Source organism: Salmo salar, chromosome ssa23 (genome assembly GCF_905237065.1).
Source record: "Salmo salar chromosome ssa23, Ssal_v3.1, whole genome shotgun sequence".
NCBI lineage: Eukaryota > Metazoa > Chordata > Actinopteri > Salmoniformes > Salmonidae > Salmo > Salmo salar.
Genome location: NC_059464.1, coordinates 44,149,839 through 44,174,042, shown reverse-complemented (window position 1 = coordinate 44,174,042; position 24,204 = coordinate 44,149,839). Strand labels below are relative to the sequence as shown.

The following is a 24,204-nucleotide window of genomic DNA, read 5'->3' as shown; positions in this document are numbered from 1 at the left end:
CTCCCAGACCATTATTCCTCCTCCATCAAACTTTTCAGTTGGCACTATGCAAGTAGCGCACTCCTGGCTTCCGCCAAACACAGATTGGTCCGTCAGACTGCCAGATGGTGAAGCGTGATTCATCACTCCAGAGAAACACGTTTCCACTGTTCCAGAGTCCAATGGTGGCGAACAGTTCTTGTGTTGACGTTGCTTCCAGAGGCAGTTTAGAACTCAGTAGTGTGTTGCAACCGAGGAAAGATCATTTTTACGCGCTGCGCGCTTCAGCACTCTGAGATCTGGTTCTGTGAGCTTGTGTGGCCTACCACTTTGCGGCTGAACCGTTGTTGCTCTTAGACGTTAACCACTTCACAATAACAGCACTTACAGTTGACCGGGGCAGCTCTAGCAGGGCAGATATTTGACTAACTGACTTGTTGGAAAGGTGGCATCCTGTGATGGTGCCACGTTGAAAGTCACTGGGCTCTTCAGTAAGGCCATTCTACTGTCAATGTTTGTCTATGGAGATTGCATGGCGGTGTGCTTGATTTTACACATCTGTCAGCAACAGGTGTGGCTGAAATAGCCGAATCCACTAATTTCAAGGGGTGTACACATACTTTTGTATCTATAGCATACCTGAATGTGTCCGATAGAAACTTGTTTTCAGTTTGGAGTTAACGGTTTCCATAGCAAAAGGTTTTGGACTAATGATTACGCTGTAGCACTACTTCCCTGAGACGCTCTATGAATATGGAGCCAACTCTGTTATAGTCAGTTAGGGCCAATGTCCCTCCCTCCATGTCCCGACCTGGGCTCCAATGTTACAGAGTAGATCCCTCCCCTCTGTCCCAACCTGGGCTCCAATGTTACAGAGTAGATCCCTCCCCTCTGTCCCAACCTGGGCTCCAATATTACAGAGCAGATCCCTCCCCTCTGTCCCGACCTGGGCTCCAATGTTACAGAGTAGATCCCTCCCTCTGTCCCGACTGGGCTCCAACTTACAAGTAATCCCTTCTCTGTCTCGACCTGGGCTCCAATGTTACAGAGTAGATCCCTCTCCTCTGTCCCAACCTGGGCTCCAACGTTACAGAGTAGATCCCTCTCCTCTGTCCTGACCTGGGCTCCAACGTTACAGAGTAGATCCCTCTCCTCTGTCCCAACCTGGGCTCCAACGTTACAGAGTAGATCCCTCTCCTCTGTCCTGACCTGGGCTCCAACGTTACAGAGTAGATCCCTCCCCTCTGTCCCAACCTGGGCTCCAATGTTACAGAGTAGATCCCTCCCTCCCTGTCCCAACCTGGGCTCCAATGTTACAGAGTAGATCCTTCCCCTCTGTCCCGACCTGGGCTCCAATGTTACAGAGTAGATCCCTCCCCTCTGTCCCGACCTGGGCTCCAATGTTACAGAGTAGATCCCTCCCTGTCCCAGGCTTCAACCAGGGATCATTCTACAACACCTCATACTCAAGAAGCACCATCAATACTACTGACCCAGAAAAGCCACATCACAGGCATTTGATTTCACATTAACACACCTCACAAGTGGATAGGTCTGGCATGCAAAACCATGGCGATGTGATCACCTGTATAACTAAATGATGACTACATATGATTCAGATACAAGACTTGATTGAATGGTCTTTCCCTCTGACCTGTTTAGACATGTCCTCCAGGTGCTTCTCCTGTAGTTCTTTCTGGACTCGTTTCCCAGCATCCTCCACTGCTCTGCGTCGTGTCGTGTCTGCCTCTCGCTGCAGCTGGAGCCTCTGTTCCCGGAGCCTGTGGTAGTAGTGGTAGTAGTAGTGGTGGTAGCGGTAGTGGTAATAGTAGTGTTAATAGTAGTGGTAGTAGTATTAGTAGTAGTAGTGGTAGTAGTAGTGTTAATAGTAGTGGTAGTAGTATTAGTAGTGGTAGTAGTGGCGGTAGTGGTAATAGTAGTGGTAGTAGTAGTAGTGGTAGTAGTAGTAGTAGTGGTAGTGGTGGCGGTAATAGTAGTAGTGGTAATAGTAGTAGTAGTAATAGTGGTAGTGGTAATAGTAGTAATAGTAATAGTAGTAGTGGTAATAGTAGTAGTGGTAGTGGTAGTAGTAATAGTAATAGTAGTAGTAGTAGTAGTAGTAGTAATAGTGGTAGTGGTAGTAATAGTAATAGTAGTAGTAGTAGTAGTAATAGTGGTAGTAGTAGTGGTAGTAATAGTAGTAGTAATAGTGGTAGTAATAGTAGTAGTAGTGGTGGTAGTAGTGGTGGTAGTAGTAGTGGTAATAGTAGTAATGGTGGTAGTAGTAGTAGTAGTAGTAGTGGTAATAGTAGTAATGGTGGTAGTAGTAGTAGTAGTAGTGGTAATAGTAGTAATGGTGGTAGTAGTAGTAGTAGTAGTAGTGGTGGTAGTAGTAGTAGTAGTGGTGGTAGTGGTTGTTCACAGTCATATACAGCTTATGCTTCTCATTGGAGCCAAGGGCTTAAGTCAAGCAAGTCAATCATACTGATTTGTACACTATTTACAACCATAGATTGTCATGAAGAAATTAAATCCTACAATAAATCACAACAGAATAGAATGTGTAAAATACCTGGTGTCCAGCTCCTCCATAGTGCAGCCTGGAGCAGCCTTGGTCGTCTCAGGGCTGGGTGTCTGACAGGCCTTCTCCTCCTCAGTTAGGTCCGTCTGAGACTCCTGGGTATCTGTGGGTCTCTGTCTTCTGGTGTCTGCTACGGCTGCCTCCAGCCTCTGAGTCCAGGACCTGTCCATCTTCACAGGACAGAGATATATTATCCAGGATGTGATCGGGACAATGAGTATGTTTACATGAACACTAATAATTCGTTATAAAACTGATTACAGCAGAGTATGCCATTAGTCATGTAAACAGCTTACTCTGCTCATCTGCATACGGTCATAATCGGAAGTAAACATACACTGATCAAAAATACCTGGTTTTCTGAGCAATCTTTCAAATTCTTAGGACATGTAAACAGTTTACTAGGTGTTCGAGCGGGTTATTTCATCTACGCATGTGTTCACATCAGCAGCGCAAGCCTCCCGCTTACGTACAAGTGAAGTGAAGTTCGGGGAAAATCTGAAAGTATCTTAGAAATAGTTCACATACAAAACTTTATACGTCCGAACTCAGAATCAAATCCGCTTCCCCCCCAAAAATAACATGGTCGCTGTGCTAGAAGGGTTATTTAGATCGCCGATTTTCTACATTTATCAATGTCCCATAAAGTAGCTTGATTTCAATCCATGTAAACAGGATTATTAGGTTAAAAATCGTTTTTCTTGCATTGCATGTAAATATTTCAAATCAAACTATTATATTAATCTGACTATTCACAATAACTATTATTGTGTGCATGTAACCGTACTAAATAATAGATCAAGAAAAGTAGCATAACATATTGGTTTAGGAGGGGAAGGTCAAATGCAGGAATAAAACATAACCCTGATTATCACAGATCTGCACCTCTAGTCCACCATTAAATCTGACATACTATATTTCATAGTACAATCTGTATATATTTTAATAAATCTTAAGTTACAGGTTACAGTCTTATTCTAAAATTGATTAAATAGTTTTTACCTCTTAATTTACACACAATACCCAATAATGAAAAAGCAAAAACAGGTTTAGAAATGTTTGCTAATTTATTACAAATAAAAAACGGAAATTTCACATTTACATAAGTATTCAGACCCTTTACTCAGTACTTTGTTGAAGCACCTTTGGCAGGGATTACAGCCTCGAGTCTGCTTGGGTATGACGCTACAAGCTTGGCACACCTGTATTTGGGGAGTTTCTCCCATTCTTCTCTGCAGAAGAATGGTATTTATGTTTTTTATTTTTAATACATTTGCAAAAATTTCTAAAAACCTGTTTTCGCTTTGTCACAGGGTTTGTCATGTGTATATTAATGAGGATTTTTATTTTATCCATTTTAGAATTAAGATGTAACGTAACAAAATGTGGAAAAAGTCAAGGTCTGAATACTTTGCGAAAGCATTGTAGTATTGTGTGTGTGTGTGTATATATATATACATACACACACACAACATGTAAAGGTGTTGGTCCCATGTTTCATGAGCTGAAATAAAAGATCCCAGAAATGTTCCATACGCACAGAAATCTTATTTCTATCAAATGTTTTGTGCACAAATTTGTTTACATCCCTGTAAGTGAGAATTTCTCCTTTGTCAAGATAATCCATCCACCTGACAGGTGTGGCATTTCAATAAACTGATGAAACAGCATGATCATTACACAGGTGCACGTTGTGCTGGGGACAATAAAAGGCCACTCTAAAATGTGCAGTTTTGTCACACAACACAATGTCTCAAGTTGAAGGAGCAGGCAATTGACCTGCTGACTGCAGGAATGTCCACCAGAGAAGGTTGCCAGATAATTGAATGTTAATTTCTCTACCATAAGCCGCCTCCAATGTCATTTTAGAGAATTTGGTAGTACATCCAACCGGCCTCACAACCGCAGACCACGTGTATCCATGCCAGCCCAGGACCTCTACATCCGAGATCGTCTGAAACCAGCCACCCGGACAGCTAATGAAACTGAGGAGTATTTCTGTCTGTAATAAATACCTTTTCTGGGGGGGGGGCCCAACCATGGCTGAGCCCCTGCCCAGTCATGTGAAATCCATAGATTAGGGCTAATTAATTTATTTCAATTGACTGATTTCCTTATGAACTGTAACTCAGTAAAACTGTTGAAATTGTTGCATGTTGCGTTTATATTTTTGTTCAGTAGACACACACACACACACTTCACAGCACTGTAGTTGAGAGCTCGCAAGTCAGCATTTCATTTTACCTTTTACACCCCGCTGGGTCAGCGTTTCCAAACCCAGAGGTGCTACATCACGATACTTCCGGGAACGGTTTGCAAAGCAGACGACAGACAAGACCGAGGTTTAGGGTTTGGCAAGTCAACGGGAGAAGTCAAATATTATTCTTTAGGTTGTACATTTTAAAGGCACGCCCTACAGATTAAAGAAAGGCACGCCCTACAGATTAAAGAAAGGCACGCTCTACAGATTAAAGGCACGCCCTACAGATTAAAGGCACGGCCCTACAGATTAAAGGCACGGCCTATAGATTGGAACCAATGTCTAAGTAGCTGAACCTGTTATTACTCCAACCTCGTGAAAGTGGCAAGCCGACACGTTTTCGCGACATGACCGCTGACCAGATGACATGTTTCTGCACATGAGTTTAGCTAGCTAACGTCACCTAGAAAAGGTGATTGGGGATTTATTTTGGATAAGCAGTCTCTGCCCATCTTCATACTGTACTGTCATTGGCTGTATCCTGTGCATATGACAAATAAACTTTGTGGGGTGGCAGTACTGATCCATTCATAAAGCAAGACGAGCTACAGATGGAACACAAGACAACTCCTACCTCCTCCTTCTCCTCCCTCCATATAGCCTTGGCCTTGGTCAGCTGGGTTTGGACCTCTTGTCTGAGCTCCTTGTCCTTCTCTTCGGACCACAGGGCTCTGAGCTTGGTGACATTCTCCTGATGCTGGCTCTCCAGGTCTGATCTCAGCTTCTCCAGAGCAGCTCTGCTCTCCTCTAGAGTTTTCAGCTGAGAAAAGGACACAAATCCAAAATACATTTTTCAATTCATTATTCGCTTGAGGTGGGAACAGAAAACAGATCAGAAAACAGCCCTTATTTCCCCTTGTAAAGATCCTTTGGGAACGTTCCAGCTGCAGGTCCTTGTCAATTTTGAATTGGGATTTCAAGCTGCATGTGAAGGTTCAATCAAGAAGATTGGACACTTGTATTTCATCCCTAACGATCCGGACCAGGCGGGCTTCGTAAAGGGCCGCCCGGCTTCGGACAATGTCCGTCACTGACTACATATTGACGCTGTTAAGCAGCAGCCCGGTGCAGCCTACTATTTGGATGCAGTCAGAGAAGGCCTTCGACTGTGTGGAGTGGGACTATCTATTAGCAGTTTGGCTTCAGACCCTCAGTTATACAGTTATTACGCTGGTCCCAGTGCACGCGTTCAAACGTGCCAGGGGTCCGCTTGAGTTTGAGTCTCATAGGAGTACGAAACAGGGTTGCCCTGGGGTCTCACTAGAACCGCTAACGCAGACTGTTGGGAAACATCAGTACATACAGTACCAGTGAAAAGTCTGGACACACCTACTCATTCCAGGGTTCAAATAAGCAAAGAGAAAGGACAAAATTATTTTAAGACAAATGTGCAGTCAATCCAGAATATTTCAAGAACTGAACAGTGCAGTTGCAAAAACCATCAAGCACTATGATGAAGCTGGCTCTCATGAGGACCGCCACAGGAAAGGAAGACCCAGAGTTACCTCTGCTGCAGAGGATAAATTCATTAGAGTTAACTGCACCTCAGATTGCAGCCCAAATAAATGCTTCACAGAGTTCAAGTAACAGACACATCTCAACATCAACTGTTCAGAGGAGACTGCGTGAATCAGACCTTCATGGTCAAATTGCTGCAAAGAAACCACTACTAAAGGACACCAATAAGAAGAGACTTGCTTGGGCCAAGAAACAAGAACAATGGACATTAGACCGATGGAAATCTGTCCTGAGATTTTTGGTTCCAACCGCCGTGTGTCATTGTGAGATGCAGAGTAGGTGAAAGAATGATTTCCGCATGTGTGGTTCCCCCCGCGAAGCATGGAGGAGGAGGTGTGATGGTGTGGAAGTGCTTTGCTGGTGACATTGTCAGTGATTTATTTAGAATTCAAGGCACACTCAACCAGCATGGCTACCACAGCATTCTGTAGTGATATCCCATCCCATCTGGTTTGCGCTTAGTGGGACTATCATTTGTTTTTCAACAGGACAATGACCAACACACCTCCAGGCTGTGTAAGGGCTATTTGACCAAGAAGGAGAGTGATGGAGTGTTGCATCAGATGACCTGGTCTCCACAATCACCCAACCTCAACCAATTGAGATGGTTTGGGATGAGTTGGACCACAGAGTAAAGGAAAAGCAGCCAACAAGTGCTCAGCATATGTAGCAACTTCTTCAAGACTGTTGGAAAAGCATTCCAAGTGAAGCTGGTTGAGAGAATGCTAAGAGTGTGCAAAGCTGACATCAAGTTAAAAGGTGGCTGCTTTGAATAATCAAATATATTTTCATTTGTTTAACACTTTTTTGGTTACTACATGATTCCATGTGTTATTTCACAGTTTTGATGTCCTCACTATTATTCTACATTGTAGAAAATAGTAAAAATATAGAAAAGCCCTTGAATGAGTATGTGTGTCCAAACTTTTGACTGGTACTCTATATCGCCTATATTAATCCCTTTACACTGATTACGTTTTGATGTACCCATCTGACATTGCCAACTCTGTTCAAGTCCTTGGCGTCTTTGAAGAATTTGGTTATTTTACGAACTACAAGATGAATTGGTCTAAGTCTATCGTAATGCCATTAAAACGCCACAGACAGAAATAGTCAATTGCCATTGCCTGTCTCTTGAATGTCACAGCTTTACTTACCTGAGCATTCAGATCAGACCCACCCACCCACCCTCATCATTGGTGGCATTCAGATCAGACCCACCCACCCACCCTCATCATTGGTGGCATTCAGATCAGACCCACCCACCCTCATCATTGGTGGCATTCAATTCAGACCCACCCACCCACCCTCATCATTGGTGGCATTCAGATCAGACCCACCCACCCACCCTCATCATTGGTGGCATTCAGATCAGACCCACCCACCCTCATCATTGGTGGCATTCAATTCAGACCCACCCACCCACCCTCATCATTGGTGGCATTCAGATCAGACCCACCCACCCACCCTCATCATTGGTGGCATTCAATTCAGACCCACCCACCCACCCTCATCATTGGTGGCATTCAGATCAGACCCACCCACCCACCCTCATCATTGGTGGCATTCAGATCAGACCCACCCACCCTCATCATTGGTGGCATTCAATTCAGACCCACCCACCCACCCTCATCATTGGTGGCATTCAGATCAGATCAGACCCACCCACCCACCCTCATCATTGGTGGCATTCAGATCAGATCAGACCCACCCACCCACCCTCATCATTGGTGGCATTCAGATCAGATCAGATCAGACCCACCCACCCACCTTCATCATTGGTGGCATTCAGATCAGGCCCACCCATCTTCATCATTGGTGACAACTTTAGTGCATCCCGCGTTAAAATCCCCCCAAAAAATAATTGGTCGCCCTGCATGTCAGTCTCCACGGACGAGTGTCGGCCCCCCCACAAAAATTATATTCTAGCCTGTGTAAATGGTCTTTTTTCCAATGCTTCCTCTTTCACCCTCCTCTTAACTTCTTCAAGGACATTGATGCCTTGTGCAGAAAGTTCATTTGTAATGAAAAAAGTCCAGAAAAATCAGATTTTCCACTTTAACACGTCCACAACATGTTGGGTGGCAATTTTTTGCCCAACTTCAGATATTACTGAATTGGGCATTCCAGCAGAGCGATTTTAAAATGTTTTTTATTTATTTTTTATTCACACTGTTAAATAACACTAATTCGTGAGAATTAGTTGGGTTTTTTTGTCAACAAATGTTTCATTTTGTCATTATAATAAGGTTGGTAGCAACATGTTGTAGCTCAAGTTGACTACAAACCCCACAATACAATGCTCTCTCTATAAAGGGCTGGCTGGCTAGTTGCTACAAGCAATAACGATACAACCAATACACCCTGGACTGAAGAGGTGGACAAACAGGAGAAATGTAGCGGAGCCTCTTAAAATTACACATTTCTCCAGGTAGGAATACCGCAAAAACATGATCAATGGCTCATCTGAGAGAAGACATCGCCCCGCAGACACGCCGTCCCGGTGTGTACATGCCCCGCAGACACGCCGTCCCGGTGTGTACATGCCCCGCAGACACGCCGTCCCGGTGTGTACATACAGTAGACGGGCTGTCCCGTTCCGGTGTGTACATACAGTAGACGGGCTGGCCCGTTCCGGTGTGTACATACAGTAGACGGGCTGTCCCGTTCCGGTGTGTACATACAGTAGACGGGCTGGCCCGTTCCGGTGTGTACATACAGTAGACGGGCTGTCCCGTTCCGGTGTGTACATACAGTAGACGGGCTGTCCGTTCCGGTGTGTACATACAGTAGACGGGCTGTCCGTTCCGGTGTGTACATACAGTAGACGGGCTGGCCGTTCCGGTGTGTACATACAGTAGACGGGTTGGCCGTTCCGGTGTGTACATACAGTAGACGGGCTGTTCCGTTCCGGTGTGTACATACAGTAGACGGGCTGTTCCGTTCCGGTGTGTACATACAGTAGACGGGCTGTTCCGTTCCGGTGTGTACATACAGTAGACGGGCTGTTCCGTTCCGGTGTGTACATACAGTAGACGGGCTGTTCCGTTCCGGTGTGTACATACAGTAGACGGGCTGGCCGTTCCGGTGTGTACATACAGTAGACGGGCTGTTCCGTTCCGGTGTGTACATACAGTAGACAGGCCGTTCCGGTGTGTACATACAGTAGACAGGCCGTTCCGGTGTGTACATACAGTAGACAGGCCGTTCCGGTGTGTACATACAGTAGACGGGCCGTTCCGGTGTGTACATACAGTAGACGGGCCGTTCCGGTGTGTACATACAGTAGACGGGCCGTTCCGGTGTGTACATACAGTAGACGGGCCGTTCCGGTGTGTACATACAGTAGACGGGCCGTTCCGGTGTGTACATACAGTAGACGGGCGTCCGGTGTGTACATACAGTAGACGGGCCGTTCCGGTGTGTACATACAGTAGACGGGCCGTTCCGGTGTGTACATACAGTAGACGGGCCGTTCCGGTGTGTACATACAGTAGACAGGGCGTTCCGGTGTGTACATACAGTAGACGGGCCGTCCGGTGTGTACATACAGTAGACGGGCCGTTCCGGTGTGTACATACAGTAGACGGGCCGTTCCGGTGTGTACATACAGTAGACGGGCCGTTCCGGTGTGTACATACAGTAGACGGGCCGTTCCGGTGTGTACATACAGTAGACAGGCTGTTCCGGTGTGTACATACAGTAGACGGGCTGTTCCGGTGTGTACATACAGTAGACAGGGCCGTTCCGGTGTGTACATACAGTAGACGGGCTGTCCGGTGTGTACATACAGTAGACGGGCCGTTCCGGTGTGTACATACAGTAGACGGGCCGTTCCGGTGTGTACATACAGTAGACGGGCCGTTCCGGTGTGTACATACAGTAGACGGGCTGTTCCGGTGTGTACATACAGTAGACGGGCTGTTCCGGTGTGTACATACAGTAGACGGGCTGTTCCGGTGTGTACATACAGTAGACGGGCTGTTCCGGTGTGTACATACAGTAGACGGGCTGTTCCGGTGTGTACATACAGTAGACAGGCCGTTCCGGTGTGTACATACAGTAGACGGGCTGTTCCGGTGTGTACATACAGTAGACGGGCCGTTCCGGTGTGTACATACAGTAGACGGGCCGTTCCGGTGTGTACATACAGTAGACAGGCCGTTCCGGTGTGTACATACAGTAGACAGGCCGTTCCGGTGTGTACATACAGTAGACAGGCCGTTCCGGTGTGTACATACAGTAGACAGGCTGTTCCGGTGTGTACATACAGTAGACAGGCTGTTCCGGTGTGTACATACAGTAGACAGGCCGTTCCGGTGTGTACATACAGTAGACAGGCCGTTCCGGTGTGTACATACAGTAGACAGGCTGTTCCGGTGTGTACATACAGTAGACAGGCTGTTCCGGTGTGTACATACAGTAGACAGGCTGTTCCGGTGTGTACATACAGATTCTTCTCTTAATTTATTTGTTTGTTTTCTTCCTCTTGTTCAGTGTGGTTTCTCTCCTGGAGACTTCTTATCTGTTGTCTTATATAGAAAATAATTCTAAAAATAAATAGTTCGCAAATAATAAAAAGCCATTCTCTGCACCAGCGTTCCTAGCCCGTTTCCAGACCTGTTTGTGCTCTATAGCTACAGTTGGGGAAAAAAGTATTTGATCCCCTGCTGATTTTGTACGTTTGCCCACTTACAAAGAAATTATCAGTCTATAATTTTAATAGTAGGTTTATTTGAACAGTGAGAGACAGAATAACAACAAAAAAATCCAGAAAAACGCATGTCCAAAATGTTATAAAATGATTTGCATTTTAAATGAGGGAAATAAGTATTTGACCCCTCTGCAAAACATGATTTAGTACTTGGTGGCAAAACCCTTGTTGGCAATCACAGAGGTCAGACGTTTCTTGTAGTTGGCCACCAGGTTTGCACACATCTCAGGGGGGATTTTGTCCCACTCCTCTTTGCAGATCTTCTCCAAGTCATTAAGGTTTCGAGGCTGACGTTTGACAACTCCAACCTTCAGCTCCCTCCACAGATTTTCTATGGGATTAAGGTCTGGAGACTGGCTAGGCCACTCCAGGACCTTAATGTGCTTCTTCTTGAGCCACTCCTTTGTTGCCTTGGCCGTGTGTTTTGGGTCATTGTCATGCTGGAATACCCATCCACAACCCATTTTCAATGCCCTGGCTGAGGGAAGGAGGTTCTCACCCAAGATTTGACGATACATGGCCCCGTCCATCGTCCCTTTGATGCGGTGAAGTTGTCCTGTCCCCTTAGCAGAAAAACACCCCCAAAGCATAATGTTTCTACCTCCATGTTTGACGGTGGGGATGGTGTTCTTGGGGTCATAGGCAGCATTCTTCCTCCTCCAAACACGGCGAGTTGAGTTGATGTCAAAGAGCTTGATTTTGGTTTCATCCGACCACAACACTTTCACCAGTTGTCCTCTGAGTCATTCAGATGTTCATTGGTAGACTTCAGACGGGCCTGTATATGTATTCTTGAGCAGGGGGACCTTGCGGGCGCTGCAGGATTTCAGTCCTTCACGGCGTAGTGTGTTACCAATTGTTTTCTTGGTGACTATGGTCCCAGCTGCCTTGAGATCATTGACAAGATCCTTCCGTGTAGTTCTGGGCTGATTCCTCACCGTTCTCATGATCATTGCAACTCCACGAGGTGAGATCTTGCATGGAGCCCCAGGCCGAGGGATATTGACAGTTCTTTTGTGTTTCTTCCATTTGCGAATAATCGCACCAGATGTTGTCACCTTCTCATCAAGCTGCTTGGCGATGGTCTTGTAGCCCATTCCAGCCTTGTGTAGGTCTACAATCTTGTCCCTGACATCCTTGGAGAGCTCTTTGGTCTTGGCCATGGTGGAGAGTTTGGAATCTGATTGATTGATTGATTGATTCTGTGGACAGGTCTTTTTTACAGGTAACAAGCTGCGGTTAGGAGCACTCCCTTTAAGAGTGTGCTCCTAATCTCAGCTCGTTACTTGTATAAAAGACACCTGGGAGGCCAGAAATCTTTCTGATTGAGAGGGGGTCAAATACTTATTTCCCTCATTAAAATGCAAATCAATTTATAACATTTTTGACATGCGTTTTTCTGGATATTTTTGTTGTTATTCTGTCTCTCACTGTTCAAATAAACCTACCATTAAAATTATAGACTGATCCTTTCTTTGTCAGTGGGCAAACGTACACAATCAGCAGGGGATCAAATACTTTTTTACCTCACTGTAAATCCACATGACAACAAGCAAACAAGACAACACAAACAGATCTGGGAACAGGCTATTGTTCATATAGCATCTTCATAAAATGTGTGTGTGTGTATGTGTGTGTGTGTGTGTACTAGACTATATACCTCATTCTCCCTCTTCTTCTCCTCCTCCTCCTCCATTCTGCCCTGCAGGTTTTCCTCCAGCCTGTCTTTGTCCTTGCAGAGTGAGATGTAACACTCCTGTACTGCCACCATCTCTCCATTCACCTCACACAGCTTGGCTCTATCCAGAGAAGAACGGATTGTCATTGTAGACGAGGTTATACAGGAGACCGCTTAAAAACTGTTACTGACTGAGATGGCAGAATATGGTTTATATGCTGCCTAGCAGACACTTTTACTCAAAGCGGCCTACAGGCGGGCGGCAGGTAGCGGCCTACAGGCGGGCGGCAGGTAGCGGCCTACAGGCGGGCGGCAGGTAGCGGCCTACAGGCGGGCGGCAGGTAGCGGCCTACAGGCGGGCGGCAGGTAGCCTAGTGATTAAGAACGAGAAGGTCGCTGGTGTTCGAATCCCCAAGCTGACTAGGTCAGAAATGTGTCGATGTGCCCTTAAGCAAGGCACTTAACCTCAATTGCTCCTGTAAGTCGTATGTGATCACAGCAGGAATTATTGACCCCAGGGCCAAGCCGTCGCCGGAGCCACACAGGAGCTCTTACTGTAGCTGTTGTATCTGCAGCTGGTGGTCTGCCATGATGTCATCTATCTGAGCTGTGTGTTCCAGGGTGAGTTCTGAACGAACACGGTTCACTACGTCGTCTCTGAACTGCTGCTGGGTCCGCTCATACCTGGACCACACACACACACACACACACATCAGTACAGTAGTAGTACAATGAGTCATTACACACCTGCACAGTCACTCATTTTCCCATATGATGACTAGTATCCATTAGGATATTCTCTGTGTTACACAGTACACCAGCTATATAGAGATACAACTATTCTCTCTCTAGGGATGCCAGGACACAGACATATCTGCCAAACCTCTGAGCAGCCTCCTGCTTCTCCTGGTCCAGCTCCTGAATCATCTCTCTCATCTTGGTACACAGCTCTGAGTTAGCCCCCTTCACTTTCTCCTCCCTCTGCTTCAGCTCCACGTTCTTCTTCTCCAGCGCCTGGGAGGGGGACAGACAGACAGATAACTGTGAGAATGTAACACTGAGGTGGGTGCTGGAAAAAGCTGTTGATAAATCATAATAATAACACCATTTAGAAGACACTTTTATCCAAAGCAACTCAACTCAAACACATACATACATTCTTTTTATACATATGGCTGGTCCCGGGAATCGAACCCACTAAATCAAATCAAATGTTATTGGTCACATACACATGGTTAGCAGATGTTAATGCGAGTGTAGCGAAATGCTTGTGCTTCTAGTTCCGACCGTGCAGTAATATCTAACAATTTCACAACAACTACCTTATACACACAAGTGTAAAGGAATGAATAAGAATACGTACATATAAATATTTGGATGAGCGATGGCCGAACGGCATAGGCAAGATGCAGTAGATGGTATAGAGTACAGTATATACATATGAGATGAGTAATGTAGGGTATGTAAACATTATATAAAGTGACTAGTGATACATTTATTACATCCAACTTTTTTATATCCTGGCGTTGCAAAAGCACCATGCTCTACCAACTGAGTTGTCATGTATTGGGAGTTTAGTTCAAACAGAGATACCATCTTCACACTACCGTGTCAAACCAGAACTACACTTTTTGGGCTTGTCACAGATTGGTAGAGCTCAGCTTGGTGCAGCTCAATAGTGTGAAAAGTCTTCTAGAATCTTTATCAAATGATGAATAACCTCCAGGCGTTCTTGCAGGCGCTGCCTGTCCTCCTGCAGCCTGGACAGCTCTTTCTGGGAAACTACATCTGGATGTGTGTCCACTGGTCTGGTTTCTGCTGTGTTGCTGGTCTGGTCCTGGTCTAGCTGGGTCTGGAGCTGGTCCACCTGCAGGGATGGGAAAATAGGAACTTTGACTATGGGGTATGTGGGTTTTAATTATACACTCGAGGATGAATCAGAAGAGGGAATTATTTTCATTTCACGTTTATTTAACCAGGAAAGAGCCTTGAGTTTAGAAACCTCTTTTGCAAGAGCGGCCTGAAATTCCTCAGGAAAAAACCTAAATAAAATCCCATCACTAACCCGTCCCTGTGAGTCCCGTAGCTGGTCCTGCAGCTGACTGATCCTTTGCCTCTTCCCCTTCAGACTGGCCAGACAGCGCTGTAACTCTGCCCGGAGCTCCTTCACAGCCCCGTCCTCCTTCTCTCTGGGCAGCTTTGGGTTGGGCTCAGACACTTCCACCAGAGGAGTGCTACGGGACAGAAGGAGAACATCATACACGTGAAATTATACAATTATACACGTGCCACGTAGCAGACGCTTTAAATCCAAATACATTTACAGACAGTGCAGATGTTTGTATTATGTTTGTGGTCCTTGCGGGATTTGAACCAACGACCCTGGCGTTACAAGCACCATACTCTACCAACTGAGCCATTCAGGACCACTAACAATACAGCTGTAAAACATCTCTTAATAGACAAGACTGGCAGTCTGGAGCTTATAAAACTGAACAGGGTTGGGGCCTCAAATCCTTTTCAATTCAGGAAAATAAACATTTTAATTTCTCATTTAGTTAACTTCCTGAATGTGACTGAAATGAAATGGAATTGACCTCAACCCTGAAACTGAAACAAAACAGATACATGAAGTTCATGTCTAAGGGTACAACAGTCAATTGTTACATTGCGTACCTGTGAAGTCGTCCGTTCTTACAGTTTGTCTTCTTGATCCCCAGGTCTACATAGGAGTCAGACAGCTGGTTCTGCCAGATATCTCCTCCGTTCACCTCAACAGAGAGGACTCCATGTTTCACAGCAGACTCATACAGACAGATCTGCTCCTTCAGCTCAGACAACTCCTCCTGAGATGGAGAAAAAAAAGGGGACATAACATATTATAACTGCTATAATAAGGCATTATAAAGCCTTATATATAAACAGGTATTAAAGGGTTGATCTGCCCCGTCAGCTCCGGTAGAAACCAAGAGGTGAGAGACGTGTTATAACCACTAAAGTAGGCATTATAAAGTCTCATGAATGCTTATTACAGGTATTAAAGGTTGATCTGCCCCGTCAGCTCCGGTAGAAACCAAGAGGTGAGAGACGTGTTATAACCACTAAAGTAGGCATTATAAAGTCTCATGAATGCTTATTACAGGTATTAAAGGTTGATCTGCTGTAGAAACCAAGGAGAGCAGTTTTAGAAGATAAACTTAACTAAATAATGTAAACGTAACTCAACAAGTGAAATAGAAACAAGTAAAGTGTTTGCGTGATACACATTTTCTTAATATTCTACATTTCTGGATACAAACCACGGGAATACCTGCAAGGCTTTGTTCATGTTGTCACTCATGGTCTTGGCTGACTGAGTCTGTTGTAGTTTCATTTGCAGCTGGCCCATCTCCTGGACTGAACCTGAACGACAAACAGGTGATGACAGAGGGGGCTTGGACAAACAACAGGTGATGGACAGAGGGGGCTTGGACAAACAACAGGTGATGGACAGAGGGGGCTTGGACAAACAACAGGTGATGGACAGAGGGGGCTTGGACAAACAACAGGTGATGGACAGAGGGGGCTTGGACAAACAACAGGTGATGGACAGAGGGGGCTTGGACAAACAACAGGTGATGGACAGAGGGGGCTTGGACAAACAACAGGTGATGGACAGAGGGGGCGTGGACAAACAACAGGTGATGGACAGAGGGGGCGTGGACAAACAACAGGTGATGGACAGAGGGGGCTTGGACAAACAACAGGTGATGGACAGAGGGGGCGTGGACAAACAACAGGTGATGGACAGAGGGGGCGTGGACAAACAACAGGTGATGGACAGAGGGGGCTTGGACAAACAACAGGTGATGGACAGAGGGGGCTTGGGACAAACAACAGGTGGTGGACAGAGGGGGCTTGGACAAACAACAGGTGAGGGACAGAGGGGGCTTGGACAAACAACAGGTGAGGGACAGAGGGGGCGTGGACAAACAACAGGTGATGGACAGAGGGGGCTTGGACAAACAACAGGTGATGGACAGAGGGGGCTTGGACAAACAACAGGTGATGGACAGAGGGGGCTTGGACAAACAACAGGTGATGGACAGAGGGGGCTTGGACAAACAACAGGTGATGGACAGAGGGGGCTTGGACAAACAACAGGTGATGGACAGAGGGGGCTTGGACAAACAACAGGTGATGGACAGAGGGGGCTTGGACAAACAACAGGTGATGGACAGAGGGGGCATGGACAAACAACAGGTGATGGACAGAGGGGGCTTGGACAAACAACAGGTGATGGACAGAGGGGGCTTGGACAAACAGGTGATGGACAGAGGGGGCTTGGACAAACAACAGGTGATGGACAGAGGGGGCTTGGACAAACAGGTGATGGACAGAGGGGGCTTGGACAAACAGGTGATGGACATCAACAAGCATTTCCCAAGGTGGTGACACACACAGACACGACACACACGGACACACACCAGTCTGTAGCAGTTTGGCACACTGCTGTTGGCTCTCCTGTAGGCGCTGTGTGAGAATGTTGATGACTCCTGCTCTCTCCACCTGCTCCTCCTCTCTCCGTCTCTCCTGCTGCCTTACCTGATCACGCAGACCCTGGACCACCTCCGCCTGGATGATACCACAGCCACTGAAGTGGTTAGTCCGGGATTCACTGACCACAACGTGACAACTCTTAGGTTCAGTCTATCGTGACCAGAGATTACCCAGGACCAACACAGCAAATTTCACCACGGATTCATTTAAAGCCTTTATAAAGCCGGTTATAATACATTCATTACATTGTCATAAGCATGTATGAACCTCTTACAATGTCTCATTAGCTCAAGATAATCAAGTGTGATACCAAAGAACAAACGCTAAGTGATCACGTTTACTGGTTAATATGGAGGTCAACATCAATTCCACTGGGTCCTGACCTGTTCTTCCAGGGCCTGATTGCAGGTGTCCAGTCTCTGCTGTAACACCAAGAGTTTGGCGTCGTGCTGCTCTCTGACCACTGTTAGGTCTCTGTCGTGTTGCTCTCGGAGTCTAGACAGACTGTCTGACCGACACAGTTCTGTCATCTGCTGCTGCATGCTGTCCACCGCCGCCGCCGCCACACGCTGCCTCTTGGTGTTCTAGAGGGATACACACACACACACACACACACACACACTTGTATTCCGCAGGCTTATTCTCACCTCCTCTCTCAAAGTGTGCACTGCACACTCCCCATCGTGGCTCTACAAGCGTTGGCGAAAGCGTGAGTTGAGGTAGGTTCCCAACATTGTTAAAACCACGAAAAGGAGCACATTTTGGGAGAAAGGTAGAGAATTGGGGGGCAACCATAGTGTCTATAACAGGGCTCTCCAACCCTGATCCTGGAGAGATACCCTCCTGTAGGTTTTAACTCCAGCCCTGTTCCTGGAGAGATACCCTCCTGTAGGTTCGGAGTCAAAACCTACAGGAGGGTGTCTCTACTGTAAGTGGCTCTGGATAAGAGAGTCTGCTAAATGACTCTGGATAAGAGCGTCTGCTAAATGACTCTGGATAAGAGCGTCTGCTAAATGACTCTGGATAAGAGAGTCTGCTAAATGACTCTTCCTGGATAAGAGAGTCTGCTAAATGACTCTGCTAAGAGAGTCTGCTAAATGACTCTGGATAAGAGAGTCTGCTAAATGACTCTGGAAGGCTACTGCTAGATGGCTCTGGATAAGAGAGTCTGCTAAATGACTCTGATAAGAGCGTCTGCTAAGTGGCTCTGGATAAGAGCGTCTGCTAAATGACTCTGACTAAGCCCTGCTAAATGACTCTGGATAAGAGCGTCTGCTAAATGACTCTGGACTAAGAGCGCTGTAAGTGACTCTGGATAAGAGAGTCTGCTAAATGACTCTGGATAAGAGAGTCTGCTAAATGACTCTGGATAAGAGCGTCTGCTAAATGACTCTGGATAAGAGAGTCTGCTAAATGACTCTGGATAAGAGCGTCTGCTAAATGACTCTGGATAAGAGCGTCTGCTAAATGACTCTGGATAAGAGCGTCTGCTAAATGACTCTGGATAAGAGCGTCTGCTAAATGACTCTGGATAAGAGCGTCTGCTAAATGACTCTGGATAAGAGCGTCTGCTAAATGACTCTGGATAAGAGAGTCTGCTAAATGACTCTGGATAAGAGAGTCTGCTAAATGACTCTGGATAAGAGAGTCTGCTAAATGACTCTGGATAAGAGAGTCTGCTAAATGACTCTGGATAAGAGCGTCTGCTAAATGACTCTGGATAAGAGCGTCTGCTAAATGACTCTGGATAAGAGCGTCTGCTAAATGACTCTGGATAAGAGAGTCTGCTAAATGACTCAAATGTAAATAAAACACGGTAGTCCGACCCATTAGGTTCTTTCGAAATAAATGTTTATTCATATCATGTTTCTTTAGACCTGTGTAAAATAAATAATGGATTTATTGTGATGGTGTCAGCTATATTACATGGATTTATTAGACTTTTTAAACTGTAGATGTTCCAAAGGTCTGCATCATGGCTTGTAGGCTGTGTGGAAGCCATGATGCTAAATGTGTTTATGTTAACGGTCAGTTACCGTGAGACCAGGACAATAACCGGCTGACAGAATGTCATGACAACCACAGCCCTAAATACAACTTTCTAATCCAACTGACTAGAATCTGAATACAGGTCTCCCATCCAAGTGCAGGGTGTAATGCAACCCAGGTGTAACCCATTATCGTCATGGTAACATCAACAGACATAAACCGTACCTCATGATCTTGGTCAGTAAGAGCCTGAACCTGCAGTTCCAGAGTCTTAACGCTAGTCTGCAGCAGCACCTCTCTCTCCTTGGCCTCCTCCATCCCTCTGCAGGACTCCTTCAGACTCCCAGCCAGACCCTCCTTCTCATCTGGGAGGAGAGAGGGAGGGGAGGGGGGGAACAGGAGAGAGAAACATCTAGGTATTCAGGTGTAACAGAGTGCATTCAGTTCTGCCATGAGACGGCCTGGAACTCACAACCTTCCGCACCATAACACACCGCTCAAAGCCAACCCCTCTTAGCCAACAGAGCAAGAGACTAGTCCGTCACTCCGTTGAGCGTCAGTTGTCTTTTACGTTTCAGATCGAAGGGAAACATGTTACGGACGAGCTTTCACTTCCACTACACATGCTGGTGACAGTTCATGAAGTGGGTCAGTAGACTGAGCTAGCTAGCTAGCTAGCATCTGGTTTCAGTGTCCACACACCTCTCACGATGGCAAACTGATGCTCCAGGTATCTCATATTGCGTCTTGAATCCTCCAGTTTCTGCTCCAGGTCTTCGATCTGTCTCAGCTGGGCCTTGTTGAGGATCTGGAGCTGGGCTAGCTGCTGAGTGTCTGCAGTAGCTGGAACACACGCAACAACAATTCAAATTAAATCTATCTTATCAATAAACAACTGTAACAACAGAACCGGTCAAACTTTCCATACATCCAAGTAAAATATCAGAAAGACGTTAAAAAAATGTAAAACAATATTTAAAAAATGTAATTCTTTGGCCAACTTTGTCAAAAGATCCTGAACATCCAACCAAGACAATGTGAAAAGACTTACTCTGTGCCGAGTCCAGGAAGTCTCTCTGCAGCTGGTCATAGTGGTCGTCGAGGTGCTGGTGGGGGACCTCTGAGTTGAACATCTTGGGCTGGATGGCAGGCTGGTAGGGGTTGTAGTTGGCCTTGTAATGGTCTCCTGATCCCCCACTGTCAAACTTCTACACGAAGACAACAGAACAACAGTGAGACAATAAATCAGTTTGATGAGCCCAGAGACTAATGGATTTCAATGCATTAACACTGGTAACAACATTCTCATTTTGTTAAATGCCACATTTCATACAGTCACATTACTGTCCATAAAAAATATTGTAAAAATAAAAAAATGTTTTTATCTACTCTCATTGGAATCTTGTTGAAGTAAAAAAAAAATACAAATCAAATATGACTCCACTCACTTGGACACGTTTCCTGGTGCTGCTCTGCTCGTCCCCATGGTCCCCCACTACTCTCTGGTAGTCCACCCCAGGGAGAACAGCTCCACGTGGGTACAGCTCACCTCTATACCCCCCTTCCTCTGTGGAGAAGTCAGTGCCGGCTGCTGCAGCAGACTGCTCAGTACCCACGCTGGTGTATGTGTAACTCTCACCATACTGCTGCTCCTCCTGTTTGGAGGGGACATTAAGGTGTTTATTAACCCCGCGTGACTCCTCCTGTTTGGACGTGAAGGTGTTTATTAACCCCGCGTGACTCCTCCTGTTTGGACATGAAGGTGTTTATTAACCCCGCGTGACTCCTCCTGTTTGGACATGAAGGTGTTTATTAACCCCGCGTGACTCCTCCTGTTTGGAGGGGACATGAAGGTGTTTATTAACCCCGCGTGACTCCTCCTGTTTGGACGTGAAGGTGTTTATTAACCCCACGTGACTCCTCCTGTTTGGAGGTGAAGGTGTTTATTAACCCCGCGTGACTCCTCCTGTTTGGAGGTGAAGGTGTTTATTAACCCCGCGTGACTCCTCCTGTTTGGACATGAAGGTGTTTATTAACCCCGCGTGACTCCTCCTGTTTGGAGGTGAAGGTGTTTATTAACCCCGCGTGACTCCTCCTGTTTGGAGGGGACATGAAGGTGTTTATTAACCCCGCGTGACTCCTCCTGTTTGGACGTGAAGGTGTTTATTAACCCCGCGTGACTCCTCCTGTTTGGACATGAAGGTGTTTATTAACCCCGCGTGACTCCTCCTGTTTGGAGGTGAAGGTGTTTATTAACCCCGCGTGACTCCTCCTGTTTGGACATGAAGGTGTTTATTAACCCCGCGTGACTCCTCCTGTTTGGACGTGAAGGTGTTTATTAACCCCGCGTGACTCCTCCTGTTGGTGGACATGAAGGTGTTCATTAACCCCGCGTGACTCCTCCTGTTTGGACATGAAGGTGTTTATTAACCCCGCGTGACTCCTCCTGTTTGGAGGTGAAGGTGTTTATTAACCCCGCGTGACTCCTCCTGTTTGGACATGAAGGTGTTTATTAACCCCGCGTGACTCCTCCTGTTTGGACATGAAGGTGTTTATTAACCCGCGTGACTCCTCCTGTTTGGAGGTGAAGGTGTTTATTAACCCCGCGTGACTCCTCCTGTTTGGACGTGAAGGTGTTTATTAACCCCGCGTGACTCCTCCTGTTTGGAGGTGAAGGTGTTTATTAACCCCGCGTGACTCCTCCTGTTTGGAGGTGAAGGTGTTTATTAACCCCGCGTGACTCCTCCTGTTTGGAGGTGAAGGTTTTATTAACCCCGCGTGACTCCTCCTGTTTGGACATGAAGGTGTTTATTAACCCCGCGTGACTCCTCCTGTTTGGACATGAAGGTGTTTATTAACCCCGCGTGACTCCTCCTGTTTGGACATGAAGGTGTTTATTAACCCCGCGTGACTCCTCCTGTTTGGACGTGAAGGTGTTTATTAACCCCGCGTGACTCCTCCTGTTTGGACATGAAGGTGTTTATTAACCCCGCGTGACTCCTCCTGTTTGGACATGAAGGTGTTTATTAACCCCGCGTGACTCCTCCTGTTTGGACATGAAGGTGTTTATTAACCCCGCGTGACTCCTCCTGTTTGGAGGTGAAGGTGTTTATTAACCCCGCGTGACTCCTCCTGTTTGGAACATGAAGGTGTTTATTAACCCCGCGTGACTCCTCCTGTTTGGACGTGAAGGTGTTTATTAACCCCGCGTGACTCCTCCTGTTTGGACGTGAAGGTGTTTATTAACCCCGCGTGACTCCTCCTGTTTGGAGGTGAAGGTGTTTATTAACCCGCGTGACTCCTCCTGTTTGGACATGAAGGTGTTTATTAACCCCGCGTGACTCCTCCTGTTTGGAGGTGAAGGTGTTTATTAACCCCGCGTGACTCCTCCTGTTTGGACGTGAAGGTGTTTATTAACCCCGCGTGACTCCTCCTGTTTGGACGTGAAGGTGTTTATTAACCCCGCGTGACTCCTCCTGTTTGGACATGAAGGTGTTTATTAACCCCGCGTGACTCCTCCTGTTTGGACATGAAGGTGTTTATTAACCCCGCGTGACTCCTCCTGTTTGGACATGAAGGTGTTTATTAACCCGCGTGACTCCTCCTGTTTGGAGGTGAAGGTGTTTATTAACCCCGCGTGACTCCTCCTGTTTGGACGTGAAGGTGTTTATTAACCCCGCGTGACTCCTCCTGTTTGGAGGTGAAGGTGTTTATTAACCCCGCGTGACTCCTCCTGTTTGGACATGAAGGTGTTTATTAACCCCGCGTGACTCCTCCTGTTTGGACATGAAGGTGTTTATTAACCCTGTGTAACTTCAGTTGCAACTAAAATATCATAAAGGGCTACATTTGAAGAGAATAGACATGTCTCTGGCTCATAATTAAAAATCTTGGGACTGGTTTCCCAGACACAGATTAAGCCTCAGAAGCTCTTCCACTTCCACTTCAAACATCCTTTTAGTTCAGGACTCGTCTTGATGATTTATTAGGGCATTTCAAGTTAAAAACGTGACGTACATGCTGGTACTCAGTCAGTCCTGGCTGGTTCCAGGCCTGGGGGTGGCCCTGTTGGGGGAGACTGGCATGGTTGGCCTGGTTGGCATGGCCGCTGATCTGCCCAACCACAGCAGCCTCCTCGTAGGGGTACTCTTCATGGTAGGAGCCGTGGTCATAGTCCTTCTCATAGTTCTGCAAAGGGCAAGGACAATATTGGTTTCCCTTTAAAATATGTTGGAAATACCACGTCCCTGGATATTACACTTATCACAAGACCTCGATATGAACCCATATCACACAATCAACACTGACAAGGAAAGTATTGTTTGTTGAAATGCTTACTTCTTCATGTGAGGCAGGTGTTTGGTGATCGGACCATTCAGTTTGTTGGTGATTCCACGTAGGCTGTTGTGATCTGAGAAATCAATACAAAAACAAGTCCTACTAAGGTGTATGGAATGATCATCAATACAAACGTACAACTCATCTGATTGAACTATGTATTGTTTGAGAAGGATAGAAAATGTCAATAACTTTATTTTACAATGTCCATGAATGAACAAATGGAAATGTGTGTTCTGCATTATCCCATGATGGCTATTAGCCTAAATGTACCAACATTCAAAAGTGTCTTGTGCCACCGGCTGGCCTACTGGGCAACGCCACCTAGCGGGCAACGCCACCTAGCGGGCAACGCCACCTAGCGGGCAACACCACCTAGCGGGCAACACCACCTAGCGGGCAACGCCACCTAGCGGGCAACGCCACCGCCACAGGCTGGTCTACATATACTGCACCATCTGTGTGAGTACAAATCCAGACCCCACTTCCACTCCCCCTCTGCTGCGGCCGCTATTCTCCCTCTGCTGCGGCCGCTATCCTCCCTCTGCTGCGGCCGCTATCCTCCCTCTGCTGCTGCTATCTATTCTCCCTCTGCTGCTGCTATCTAT

The 24,204-nt window shown here is 46.4% G+C and overlaps 1 protein-coding gene across 3 annotated transcripts in view; it reads right to left on the bottom strand.

The window, feature by feature from the left end:
• Positions 1-24,204, bottom strand: part of LOC106584724 (centrosomal protein of 152 kDa-like) — a 59,951-nt gene that overhangs the window by 10,072 nt on the left and 25,675 nt on the right. For 2 of the 3 annotated variants that reach the window (XM_014170251.2, XM_014170252.2), the window contains 18 exons: positions 23,597-23,669; positions 23,276-23,446; positions 20,707-20,913; positions 20,310-20,466; positions 19,961-20,101; positions 19,484-19,623; positions 17,653-17,853; positions 17,197-17,344; positions 16,041-16,132; positions 15,407-15,576; positions 14,796-14,964; positions 14,451-14,597; positions 13,614-13,744; positions 13,286-13,414; positions 12,713-12,851; positions 5,395-5,580; positions 2,552-2,730; positions 1,634-1,760 (listed from right to left, as the gene is read on the bottom strand). In XM_014170251.2, coding sequence (XP_014025726.2) covers positions 1,634-1,760; positions 2,552-2,730; positions 5,395-5,580; positions 12,713-12,851; positions 13,286-13,414; positions 13,614-13,744; positions 14,451-14,597; positions 14,796-14,964; positions 15,407-15,576; positions 16,041-16,132; positions 17,197-17,344; positions 17,653-17,853; positions 19,484-19,623; positions 19,961-20,101; positions 20,310-20,466; positions 20,707-20,913; positions 23,276-23,446; positions 23,597-23,669 — 2,707 coding nt within the window. Of the gene's footprint in view, positions 1-1,633; positions 1,761-2,551; positions 2,733-5,394; positions 5,581-12,712; positions 12,852-13,285; positions 13,415-13,613; positions 13,745-14,450; positions 14,598-14,795; positions 14,965-15,406; positions 15,577-16,040; positions 16,133-17,196; positions 17,345-17,652; positions 17,854-19,483; positions 19,624-19,960; positions 20,102-20,309; positions 20,467-20,706; positions 20,914-23,275; positions 23,447-23,596; positions 23,670-24,204 lie in introns of all 3 variants that reach the window. The other variant, XM_045706083.1, reaches the window with a different exon arrangement.